The sequence below is a fragment of the Lolium perenne genome, chromosome 1 (genome assembly GCF_019359855.2).
Source record: "Lolium perenne isolate Kyuss_39 chromosome 1, Kyuss_2.0, whole genome shotgun sequence".
In the NCBI taxonomy this organism is placed as follows: Eukaryota; Viridiplantae; Streptophyta; class Magnoliopsida; order Poales; family Poaceae; genus Lolium; species Lolium perenne.
The window spans coordinates 175,057,799-175,070,699 of record NC_067244.2 but is presented as its reverse complement, the minus strand read 5'-3'; the positions used below and the strand labels follow the sequence as shown (position 1 = coordinate 175,070,699).

Below are 12,901 nucleotides of genomic sequence, written 5' to 3'. Positions count from 1 at the left end.
AGGGTGCAATATTATCAATCGAGCAGCAAATAAAAAGAATGCCATTGCTAGTTTAATGGTTAAAAATAGATAATCTAAATATCTTGCATGTAGAGATAGATAATAAATAACAGAAATTCAATTCGACTCCCGGGTGCATATGCTCCCTCTATCAAAAAATTATATTTTAAAATGTCGAAAAAATTTGAAAAAAAATTCTACATGTACATCTCCACAATATACATACGTTCGTCAAGTTTCGCGAGGAACCAATATGTTTTGTGGTCTGTGTAAAAAAGAGAAAATTTATCTCCTGAAAAGCCTTATTTTGAGCATTGAATTTTGTCTTTTTTACACACATCACACGACAAGACGGATTTTTATGAAACGACTTTGTGAGCGTGTAGGACATGAAGATGTACATTCGAATTTTCCGTTTTAATTTTTTAATATTTCTAAATGTATGTAACATGCATTTCAAAATAAAGGGAGCATATGCTCCCATGTGTCAAAACACCATTCCCAATAAATAAGAACTATTATTAGTGGGATGAGGTGGATAAATCATTGGCTAAGGAAGTAGGTGATGTGGATTGCTTGCATGTTAAAATAGACAAATATTAATTGCACTTAGTGGAGTTTTGTTTTATAAGAAGTATAGATATGTCTCAAGAGAAGTAGCCGATCTTAGGTGACTTGACCGTGTATGGCAAGCAACGAAGCCATCTGGTAAGCGACCGACCATTCCTTATAATGACCACTACTCTTAATTGCACCTTTCTTATCCCGTAGTCTCATCTTATTGAACTCCTAGCGGGACGCTAGCGGTATCTGCTGACTGCATCCCCGCTCATGCTGACCTCCCAAGTAGCCGATCTTAGAGCATCTTCAGCCATGTCCCCGGAAAGGCCCCCGGGACCTCTTTTTTTCATCCGAACGGACGAAAACGGTCCAGTCACACCCCTAGCTTCTTGTTTTCGTCCGGATTTAGGCCTAAATCCGTCCGGACTCTCCAGGCCATCCTCGGTTTCCCGGGGTGCTGCCGGGGACTCCGGATGGAGCAAATTCCGCGCTCTGGCAGCGTGTCAGTGAAGATTTCGCGCTTTGACCCGCGCGAATTCCTCGGGACGGCTGGAAAATCGTTGCTCCCCGCCATGCCAAAAATAGGTCCAATCTGAATCAATTTTTGGGGACCTCCAACGACTAGAGATGCTCTTAGCTTAGAATTTTTCTTGCATGTTGAGCGTGCGTACTCCTTAACGACTTCATGAACGCTGGTTAGCGCACAATGAACCGAACCAAACTTCACTTTTACCCGTTAGAGATAATAAGTTTACCTATCCGCGCTTTCATGATCACGTGACTTCGTATACATGGTGCATGCAACAAACTTGTCTTATTAAGTGCATATAGATGACTAAGACGACGTCAAAGTGTGGCCGCAAACATGGACGCGTCCATCCGTCAATGGTTGGCGACGATCTGCTGAGCCTTGGTCTCGAACTCAAACCTGTAGGGGCTCGCCTTGGAGCTATCCGCTGACCAGATGAAGAACCCCGGCAGCTTGCCCTGCCGCAGCAGCTCCTTGGCTCCGGCGATGCCTTGCTCCGGCGAGAGCAGCCCGAGCTGCTGGGTGATGTTTCCCGTCTCCAAGCTGGCGAGCAGCTTGGCGCCGGAGCCGGGGTAGTTGCGCGCCTGCAGGTCGTAGAACTTGACGTAATAGTCGACGTTGGTGTTGGCGCCGTAGCCGTAGAACTGGAAGTTGATGTAGTCGATGACGCCGGAGTACTTGCTCCACAGTGCCTTGTAGTGCTTCTGGACCTCGACGTCCTCGAATGGCGCGATAGAGGTCTTGATGTTGGGGAACCGCGCCTTGAGCTGGGTGAGAAGACGGCCGATGCACTCCACGAAGGTGTCGACGTCGGCACCGCCGAAGTGCTCGTAGTCCACGTCCACGCCGTCCAATCCGTACCGGTTAATCATCGTCGACAGGGAGGAGACAGCGTTGGCCACCCAGGAGTCGACGGAGGTCGGCGCGAAGGCAACCTTAACGCCCGTGTTCTGCACGCTGTCGCCGCCGAGGCCGACCATGACGCTCAGGTTCGGGTGGGCCGCCTTGGTGGCGGAGATGGCGGCGGGGGAGAGGTTGGCCGTGTCCCAGAACGGGGTGAAGACGCCGTTGGTCGGCGCCGGCGGGGACGACGACTTGCTCGCCATGTAGTCGATGGCGAAGGCGAGGATGAAGTGGAAGCTGAGGCCGGCGTTCACGGGCACGTCGGAGAACCGGACGCCCGTGATCTGGGCGCCGATGTACTCGCGGAACACGTAGCCGTTAGTCATGGCTAGTTAAGCTCACTGGATCGAATCTCACTCCCGTTCGACGCTAGTTTGCTCCCTCCAAATTCGAATAACATGAATGGTCGCTTGTATCCAAATTTATAGCCAGTCAACGATAGGGTGCCGGTAGTCGCTTGGATGCCGCATATACGGAATTCTGGAACAAGTCAACAACAGGGTGCTGCTAGTTTCTACACTTCGTCTTGTTCAGCACTCAGCACTGTGGTTGTTTTGACAATTCTTACGAACGCGTGCCGCGAAATGCGCTGGAACAAATACCATCAGAATGTTGTGATACCAGCCTGAGGAGCCTGAGGAGACACGGGATTCGATTGCGAAGTGCAATTACACCACGTGTCCTCCAACGTGCCTTGTCAGCCCTTTCTGTTGGGCATGTACGTCACGACGAAATAGCAATAGGATAAGTGCATGAACAATCGTTGATAAAACTGTTTTATCTTAATCCCACCACGTAATCTAGATATAATAATAAAACATGATGTACAATGGACTATTTTTAGTCTTATTTCTAGTAATGAGGCATCCCTAAATATGTGGTGAGAGGGATTATGCTAAGAGATGATCTCTTAGCTAAGAGAAGACAAATCTTTTTTTTATTTCTCTCTCCTCCACATCGTCAATTATCCTAGGTGACAGTGCTAAGATATAACCATTGTACATGCTCTAAGAAAAATAGAACGGTAGAAACATATGATAAAATGAAAGTGGATTTTGTACTTACTCATGGGTGTGGGTGTGTTCTGAACCATCAATTTATTCCTTAAGATTTCCGCTCGTCTTGGTAGAAGGAAATATTATTTTCTATCTTCTCATTTTATCTGAATCTTAAAGCAAAATGAACGGTGACTCAAACACCCACATATATAGTGTAAGTACAAAAGTATTTGCTAAACTAGAAGAGTTCAAATTACAGCACCCGCAGTTTAGTAGGTGGGGCATATAAATTGATTAATAAATACTATGTTAAAAAGAGGTTAAATCAGACGATTAAAGATATAACCACAACAAGGAACCCTCATACTCATACTGGCACACATGAGAGTCAGTCCAGTTGGGAGCGACGTGCATTCAAGGGCGTTGTGAGAGTTGGGAGCGAGGAACTGCGCACACATGCATACACCATCACATTAAAAAGAAAGAAAAGGAAACAAACAAACAAAAAAGTACATGGCTACTCAAATTAGCAACGTTTTCATATTGTAAAAAATAATTATTTTGCTAGGCAGCTAGCCGCGTCGTTGCCGAACGTCTAAAGTTTTAAGTCGCGAATATTCACGTGAGGGCACGCGTTATTGATATGTACTTCATCTTAGTACTACTATCTAGAAGAGAAGCAAATGCCTCCTTAGTGGTCACCAGCTCTCTAGGGCACTTGTCCTAGGGCAGTTGTCCTTGCTAATTTCTATGGAGACTCGTGTATGGATAACTAACAACAATGTCTTTATTGTGCTAACCGGCACCATTAGTGATTCTTAGATATTTTATACAAAATATTTTTGCTTTTTCTAGAACACATTATGACTTTAAATGTATGTCTTTTACCAGCATTTTGTTCACTACGCAATCTTAACCAATCTACCTTTTCACTAATACCTATCATAATTTATCTTATGATTGTATCCCTAAGTAAACAATCATGTACTATCACACGAAATATTTTTCCTATTTTTTCAATGACAATATTTTTCTCGATTCTGTCTTCTAATAGACTAAATTGCATTTCATATATATGAAAAGTACAAAAGAACTCATGAAAGTGCATGGAGCCCCCATGTGTGGTTTTGGTAATTAATGACAATCCCTATGGACTAATGTTTGCATTGAGTTATATTTGTAGGAGTTGTCCATAGGCAATTCTTGAACCATTTGTTGGCTTCAAGGTTGCAATAAGAAGAAATTGATGAAGGATATCAAGTGTCAAGTATGTCTTGAAGATGAAGATGAAGTGAGCCCTCAAGTGACTTCAAGACATCAACATGATGAAGAATGAAGAAATGAAGTGCAAGTTCAAGATGAGCCAACACGAAGAGTTCATAAGCTTGAAGCTTGCCATGGAGAAATGAAGTGCAAGTTCAAGATGAGCCATCTCGAAGAGATCCTTTGCTTGAGTCTTGCCATCCATATGGTGATCATGGATATGTGAAGATGCGCCAAAGAAGAAGCTCTCCCATGGTGGTTTATGGGGGAGCAATCCACATGGTGGTCATGGTTATGTGAAGATGCGCCGAAGAAGAAGCTCTCCCATGGTGGATTATGGGGAAGCAATCCACAAGACTTCGCCAAGCAAGCACAAGCAAGAAAGACGTTCCATCTTGTTGCGGTCAAGATCGTCATCATCAAGCTCAAGTGGAATGCGCAAGGTTAAGGTTTGCTCTTGATAGGGTTTCTTTCTCACCGGTCTCATAGTGTAGTTGGAGACCGGTTTATAGTTTAGTTGCCGTACTATCAAGAGGGCTCTCGAGTGAGTAACTCGATCGTATCATTCGGAGAGAGCTCAAACCTTTGCATCCTTGCATCATCTTTCTTGGTTGTTATTTGGACCTTATCCATGTGATGTTTTAGAGCTTGTGCTTATTCTCATGACAAGCTCTAGTTCATCGAAAACGGATTTCGCATAGATCACTTGTTGCGTTTTCGAGTTTGATTCATCATCTTTCTTGGTTGTTATTTGGATCTTATCCATGTGATGATTTAGAGCTTGTGCTTATTCTCATGACAAGCTCTAGTTCATCAATAATGGTTTTTGCACGGGCAACTTGTTGCATTTTCGAGATTGGAGGTTTTACCGGTATGTCTTTTTTAGATAGGTCAAACCTTTCATCATTTGTTTCTATCCTCCCTTGTTGGACTATGATGGTTTCCTGCATGATCTTGTAGAGCTTGTTCCTAGCTTCAAAACAAGCCCAAGATCATCAAAATCGGAGTCCGGATGCTAAAGTTATGCCCGTTTTAGTTTTGGTGTTTCTGCAGTTTTGCCAGGCCGGATTTTTCAGAAATATCCGGGCCGGATTATCCGGGCCGGATATTTCGGAAATATCCGGCCCCCCCGAAATCGGCTATGGACCAGAAGAAAAGCAGCTCTGGATAGGGGCCGGATTTTTGGCCGGATTTTGACCAGGTTTTGTCCCTGAGGCCGGATAATCCGCCCCCCGGATAATCCGGCCCTTACTTAGGCCGGATTATCAGTTTTTGCCCAACGGCTCGATTTTATTGGGGGGTATAAATACCCCCCTTCTTCCTCCTTGGGCTCTGGCTTCTCTCACTCTCTCTCTCCTCCATTGTTGAACTAGAGAAGCTTGCTCTATCTCTCAATCCCTCCATGATTCTTGCCCCCATTTGAGGGAAAAGAGAGAGGAGATCTAGATCTACATTTCTACCAATCAAATCCATCTCTTTGTGAGTGGAACTCTCTAGATCTTGATCTTGGTGTTCTTTGTGAATTCCTTTGTTCTTCCTCTCTTATTCCCCCAATAGCTTTTGTACCTTTGTTGGAATTTGAGAGAGAAGGACTTGAGCATCTTTGTGGTGTTCTTGCCATTGCATTTGGTGCATCGGTTTGAGTTCTCCACGGTGATTCGTGGTGGTGAAAGCAAGAAGGTTGTTACTCTTGGGTTGTTGGAACCCTAGACGGATTCTAGGCCTTTGTGGCGGTTTGTTGGGAGCCTCCAATTAAGTTGTGGATGTGTGCTCCAATCTTTGTGTAAGGCCCGGTTTCCGCCTCGAAGGAAATCCCTTAGTGGAACCGTGACCTAGGCCTTTGTGGCGAGGGTCACCGGAGATTTAGGTGAGGCGCCTTCGTGGTGTTCGGTGTGTGGTGTGAGTACCGCATCTTGGGGTGAGGCCTTTGTGGCGTTGGTGTGCATCGAGCAACCACACCTCAAGGTGAGCCTCTTGTGGCGTTCGGGAGCACTAAGCCACCGCACCTCTCCAACGGAGATTAGCACTCGCAAGAGTGTGAACTTCGGGATAAATCTTTGTCTCCCGCGTGCCTCGGTTATCTCTATACCCGAGCTCTTTACTTATGCACTTTACCTTGTGATAACCATCGTGCTTGAAGTTATATATATCTTGGTATCACATGCTTGCTTGTATTGCTTAGCATAAGTTGTTGGTGCACTTAGGTGAACCTTTGCTTAGAATAAGTTGTTGGTGCACATAGGTGAACCATAGTATATAGGCTTTGGGCTTGACAAAGTAAACGCTAGTTTTATTCCGCATTTGTTAAGCCCATCTCGTAAAAGTTTTAAACCGCCTATTCACCCCCCCCCCCCTCTAGGCGACATCCGTATCCTTTCAATTGGTATCAGAGCAAGGTCTCTCATTCTTAGGCTTCACCACCTTGAGAGTAAAGATGTCGGTTAGGGGATTAGTGCACAATAACTTGTTTATATTTGATGGCACAAATTATGATCTATGGAAAATTTATGTGCTTAAAATCTTACGGGGTATGTCCCCGGACATGGAGCGATTTCTTGGCATGGGTTTTTCTTCTCCTAAGGATCCTCAAAATTTATCTCTTGAGGAGGATAAAAACTCTTGCCTCGATGCTCTTGCTTCTCATGTGTTTTCCATTGTTGTAAGCAATGTAGTTACTTCTTCAATCATGCCCTTTGGGAGCGCTCACGAATTATGGACAAAGCTTAAAGACAAATATGATGTGTCCAATATTATTGAGGATGATTGTGTTGCTTCCACTTCCGGCCGTGATGAGTTCTCATCTTCATCCACTTCACCAAAGTGTGTCAAGACACAAGGTAATGATATGGTGAGTGGTGATGAAAATTGCAATGTTGATATTGAGCTTTCTATTGATGATACTTCATCTCTATCTCATTGCAATGCTTCATCTTCGGACTTAAACACATCTATCTCTAGAAATGATTTACATGCTTGTGTTGATAGTCCTTGCATATCATGTGTAAGTTGCTTGAATAAATCTCATGATGATATGCTTGATTTGTCTTGTGGCCACGATAAAAATGCTTCTATTTCCTCTAGTTGTTGTGTGGCTAACAATGTAGAGGAAACCAAAGATTCTATTAGTTAAGACAAGATCTTGAAAGGAGCCTCAAGGAACTCCTCATCTTTATCTCACGGTTCTCATATATGCCTTATGGCCAAGGGTTCCACGGTACCTCCTACCATGGAACCTAATATTTCTCGTGGGGATAAGGATGAGGATGAATATGAAGAAGATGATTGGGTTGTCTCTCTACGCGATAAGGGTAAGAGTGTATTCAAGGTTCTTTGCAAATATAAAATTGCTAGCTCTCACTTCTTTGAAATCTTGACTACCGCTATTGAGAGCCAAAAACTTATTTGGATGCATGAGAACACCATTGATAAAATGGGTGCTCTTGAACGAGAGTATGCCGATGATGTGGCATCTCTAAAGGATGAACTTGAAGAAGAACAAACCACCAAGGAAGCTCTTGAGGAAACCTTTGCTCTAGAATTGTCTAGAGAAAAGGAAAACCATGATAGAGCTCTTGAGGTGGCAAATGAACTAAAGCTAAAAAATGATAAGCTTGTGTTTGTTAATGCTAAACTCCTTGAGGATTTTGAGCAACTCAAAAAGGAGTCAAGGGTTATTGAGAGTGCGCTCACCAAACTCACCGAGTCGCATGAGCAACTTAAAACTTCTTATCTAAAAAAGCATGACAGCTTGCCTTCTCCCATTACTATTAATAATGATGCTTGTGCTACTAACTCTACTTCTTGTGAAGCATCTATCTTGAAGGAGAATGTTGAGCTAAGGGCTCAACTTGAATTGCTAACTAGCAATTATGGGAAATTGGAAGAAAATCATGGAAAGCTTTCTAGCTCCTATGAGGATCTTCTAGCCTCTCATGATAGGCTAAAGTTAGCTCATGAGGCTATAATATCTAAGGCAACACCTTATGAGCCTCATGTGGGTACTAGCACTACTACTCAAAATGTTATATTGCCATGTGCAAGTCCTAGTAATTCATCCACTCATAATATTGCTAAATCTTGTGATGAATTATCTTTCTTGCCTTGTTGCTCTAACAATGAAGGTTCTACTTCCTCTAGTACTTGTGCTGTTACTAACCATGTAGAGGAAATCAAAGAGCTCAAGGCCCAAGTCTCTTCTTTGAAGAACAACTTGGTAAAGAGTCATGAAGGGAAATGCAAACTTGACAAGATGTTGAGTGTGCAACAATCCCCCAATGACAAGAGTGGACTTGGATTCAACTCCAACAACAAGATCAAGTCCAAGAACAACAAGATTAAGAAGGGCCAATTACAAGTCAAAGACTCGGCCAAGATTGTTTGCTTCAAGTGCAAAATTGAAGGGCATCATGTTAGATCTTGCCCTTTGAAGAAGAAGCAAAAAGGGAAGCGGCCTCAGGCTCAAACTCATATTCAACCTCAAGTTGAAGAAATGCCACTTCCCAAGAAGAATCAAGCCAATGCTCACATTGTGGAGAAATCTAGTGAGAAGAAGGAGAAGAAAAGAACTTGCTACATATGCCGTGAGAAGGGCCACATCTCCTCTTCTTGCACTATTGGTACCTCATCCAAATCTATCTCCATTGATGATGTTTATTCTCTTCGTAAGGATGAGGGTGGCAATGTGTTTGCCAAATATGTTGGTGCTCAAAGTGGTGTCAAGAAAAGAACCATTTGGGTTGCCAAGCCTATTGTGACTAACCTCTTAGGACCCAACTTAGTTGGGGACCAACAATCCAAAACTTGATCAATAGGTGCTTGTTGGAGGGCATTGGAGACTTGGCTACATCATGAAGAATTAATGGATCTTCATCATTTATATTATATCAAGCCAAGTCTTTTGATTATCTTGCTACAATCATATATCCAATGTTCCTCCTTGCGGTAACATGTTCTCAACTCATTTATATTGAAAGTTACTCGCCCCTTTGCATGTGTTAGTTTTGTTCCTAACATGTGTTTGTATATGTTGTGCTTCCTAATAGTTTTGCTTGAGAAATCAAGTCTATGCATGTTGGGTTGCACACCATGTATTTGTGTTTGTGTTGGAGCCTCTTTGCATCTTGTTGTATCTTATATGGCTCTTATGAGCGATTAATGGACAATCCCATTTTGGGGGAGTGATATTCGTTTGGTAATTTCATGATCCTAAACAATGTGTGTACATGAGGAATATCACTTAGAATTGATATTGCGAGATTATCTAGTCGCTATGTGGTATGTCATCTTCATGAGAAATTCAAATTCTAATGTCCATTAATATCTCTACTTGGATCTTATTTGCCTCTTGTGAAAATAAATTCCTTATCACATTATGGGGGAGTAATAAGCTTTGTGCATATTACAAGCCTAGAAAATATGAACATTTGAGGTTGTGTTACATAGAATTGATACCGTAAATTATCTCTCTCCTATGTGACATGTTTGCTCAAACAAGCTCCAATTTGCTTAAATGGCTTCATGGCTAATATATTTGTGGATCTTATTTGTGAAAGTTTTTCTTGGCATGGTTTTTCACAACGTGTCCTTCAATACATTTTTGGAAAACCATGTGCTTCAAGTCATACTATTAATTGCTTTGCATGTTGGTATGAATACTATTAATTGCTTTGCATGTTGGTATGACTAATTGAAGCTATCAAGAAACTATCTTTGCATGATGGTTAACTCTTATCTTTTACCATATGCTTTATTCGTTGTAAATATGATCTCATGAATTCTTACAAACTACCACCGGGAAATATTTCCTAATACCTCTTGTCCTAGGACAATTGGTAATCATTATGAGGTAGACATTTTTTGATCATATCTACATTGGCTCTTGTGTTTAAATTGCCTTATTTATTGCCATGAATTTGTTGTGCTTTGACTCCCATGTGTCTTCCTTGCATCTTATGAATCTAATTTGTCTATTCAAACTTTCTTAGCATTTTTGTAGATATAGGTAGCGTGATGATCCTAGTTTTGTGCATTTTGTATTCATATGCAAAATCCTAGGTAATGCACTAATCTTGGGGGAGCTCTCCTATATTTGTTAGAATGCTTGATATCTCTTGAGCATTATCAAAATTTGGTTTTGGGAGACATAAATCTTTTTGGTACTTTGTGCCATCATAAAAAGTTTCGAGGGTTTGGTTTATTTGTTGGAACCTTGCTCTCTTGGGAGTTGGTTATCTCATTCCTTTGTGTTTAGGTTTAATTAGCTTCTTATAATGAGATAATTCTTTGGAGTCAATCTTGTGTTGATTTGATTCTTTGATATAATTTGGACAACCATTGTCTCTTGGTTTATTTGGTGTTTTGTCCAAATTGTATCTTCCTTTGGTTCTTGAAAGTATTGTGCATGCATATTTAATATATGTATATCTTATGGCATGTGTCACTTTCTTTGATCCAATATATAGGGTAAACTCTATCAAATCCTAATTTGGCTAAGATGTGCATGAAATTCAATTTCATATCTATATGCACATAGAATTGTGGAGTTTGTCCTATATGTTGTAGTGTGTCTAACTACTTCGGACCCAATTAGTTTGGGGACCATTTTGTACTTACCTTTGTGTTAGGTACAATGGATATGCATTGAATGCTTGTCTCACTCTTGGAAAGAAGTGGTGACTCAATGGTAACTTGAGGCAAGCTAGGATGGTCAACGAACACATATCTACTACATCCACACCAATGCTATCTTGGTAACAAGTATCTTCTCATGCATACTTTTCTTGTATCCAACCTTATGGTTGCATCTTGGCATGAATCTCTTGATTTGCAAATGTTGTGCCTCTTGCAAAAGTCTTAATGAAACCTCTTTATTGTAAATGTGAGTAATTTGAGATGAGTGCATTTGTTGGGAAGTATTTTAAATCATGCTCATGATTCATCCATCCCAACTATGCATATCTAGCAATATTATTGCATATCAATTCCTCAAGGCTCTCACATGTGCAATATAGATGAAAGTGCAAATTTAGTTACTTCTTTTGGTATCCTCGTTTGTGATACTTGTTGCCTTTCTCAAATGCATCCCAACTATCTTCTATCCCTTGTTGATATTTGTGATGTATTTTAGTTGTTTGTGGTTGAAGTTAATGAATGTACAATAAGATAAAATTGAGCCTTTGGCCATGCTATTGAGCCTTTGAGCCTTCTTATTGGTATATTGCATGACTTCGTCTTGGATATCATACTATTCTTCCTGCGTATCTATTTTGTGTGTGCATGTTTCTTTGTGGATAAATATCTTTGTGATATTGCCCACTTAGAGAAACTTATACACATAAGAGATGATACATCTCCTTTTGATATCTTATTTATTTATTGCGTGTTGATTGGTCATGCTAAGCAATATAATTCATTTAAGACTATGATGATGCTTTTTGCTCATCCTTGTAATAGTCTTATAATATGCTTTATCATGCCTTTCACATATCCTCTTGGTTGAGCCTTCTTATTATGGTGCCTCTTACTTGTTGCTCAACTATTTGTTTGTTGCAAGTGTTAAGCTTATTTTTCTATCTATGATCTATTGCAAATGTTTGTGTTTTAAATGGTAATGAGGGAGTGAGGATTCCATGTTATGCATATTGTATTCAAATACAACATTTTAATTTATGCATGTACCTTGGGGAGCTTCCTCATTTGATTTAGAGCACTATCTTTTGGTGATCATTAGAGTTTGGTTCACTTGGTATCTTTTGTTTTTGAATGATATTATGGGAGTGATGATTCCATGTTTGTGCACTTTATACTCCAATGCAAATTGTCTAGTTTTGTGCACAAACCTTGGGGAGCTTCCTCATATTATTTAGAGTAATCTTCTTGATCTTATCATAATATCTATGTTTCTTTTGGTACCTTCTTTGCGGTTCATTTGGTTGCTTGCTCCATTTGTTGAAGCTTTTAGACTTTGTTATCTTTTTGCAATCTTTGATCCTATCTATAGTGTGATTCCTTCCGAATATTCGTCATTGGATACGTGCTTTTGATTCCACTCAAATTATGAGAAATGCACACGCTATGGAGGAACTCTCACTATATTGGCCTTCTAAATTTTTCACCCATTTCGGCAATTGGTTCCAATGGGGGAGAAGTTTGGAGGGTTTAAGGGAGTTTGGTTATGTCTTTGCTTTGTGCTTAAGCATGTGCCTTTATTGCATTGCATCTTGTTGCTTTGCATAGTTGAATAGTTAGAGGAAACTCCACTAGGCTTTGAATGCCAATATATGCAATGAAAGTCAAGATCATTCACACACGCATATATTATGGGGAGTTTGCTCTATATATTCAACTTGTTTGCTACTTCAATTCCTTATATAAACCCTCTCAAAGAGATTGTCATCAATTACCAAAATGGGGGAGATTGAAAGTGCATGGAGCCCCCATGTGTGGTTTTGGTAATTAATGACAATCCCTATGGACTAATGTTTGCATTGAGTTATATTTGTAGGGGTTGTCCATAGGCAATTCTTGAACCATTTGTTGGCTTCAAGGTTGCAATAAGAAGAAATTGATGAAGGATATCAAGTGTCAAGTATGTCTTGAAGATGAAGATGAAGTGAGCCCTCAAGTGACTTCAAGACATCAACATGAT

The 12,901-nt window shown here is 41.0% G+C and overlaps 1 protein-coding gene across 1 annotated transcript; it reads right to left on the bottom strand.

Moving 5' to 3' along the window:
* Nucleotides 1-1,194: 1,194 nt before the first annotated feature.
* LOC127304900 (chitinase 2-like) lies at nucleotides 1,195-2,369 on the bottom strand. Its single transcript, XM_051335473.1, has one exon. The coding sequence runs from the start codon at nucleotides 2,317-2,319 to the stop codon at nucleotides 1,444-1,446; it is 876 nt and encodes a 291-aa protein (XP_051191433.1). The 5' UTR covers nucleotides 2,320-2,369; the 3' UTR covers nucleotides 1,195-1,443.
* Nucleotides 2,370-12,901: the final 10,532 nt, after the last annotated feature.

Bases quoted from the DNA above. Each gene is read 5' to 3' on its own strand.
- LOC127304900 (XM_051335473.1), bottom strand. From the start codon at position 2,319: ATGACTAACGGCTACGTGTTCCGCGAGTACATCGGCGCCCAGATCACG.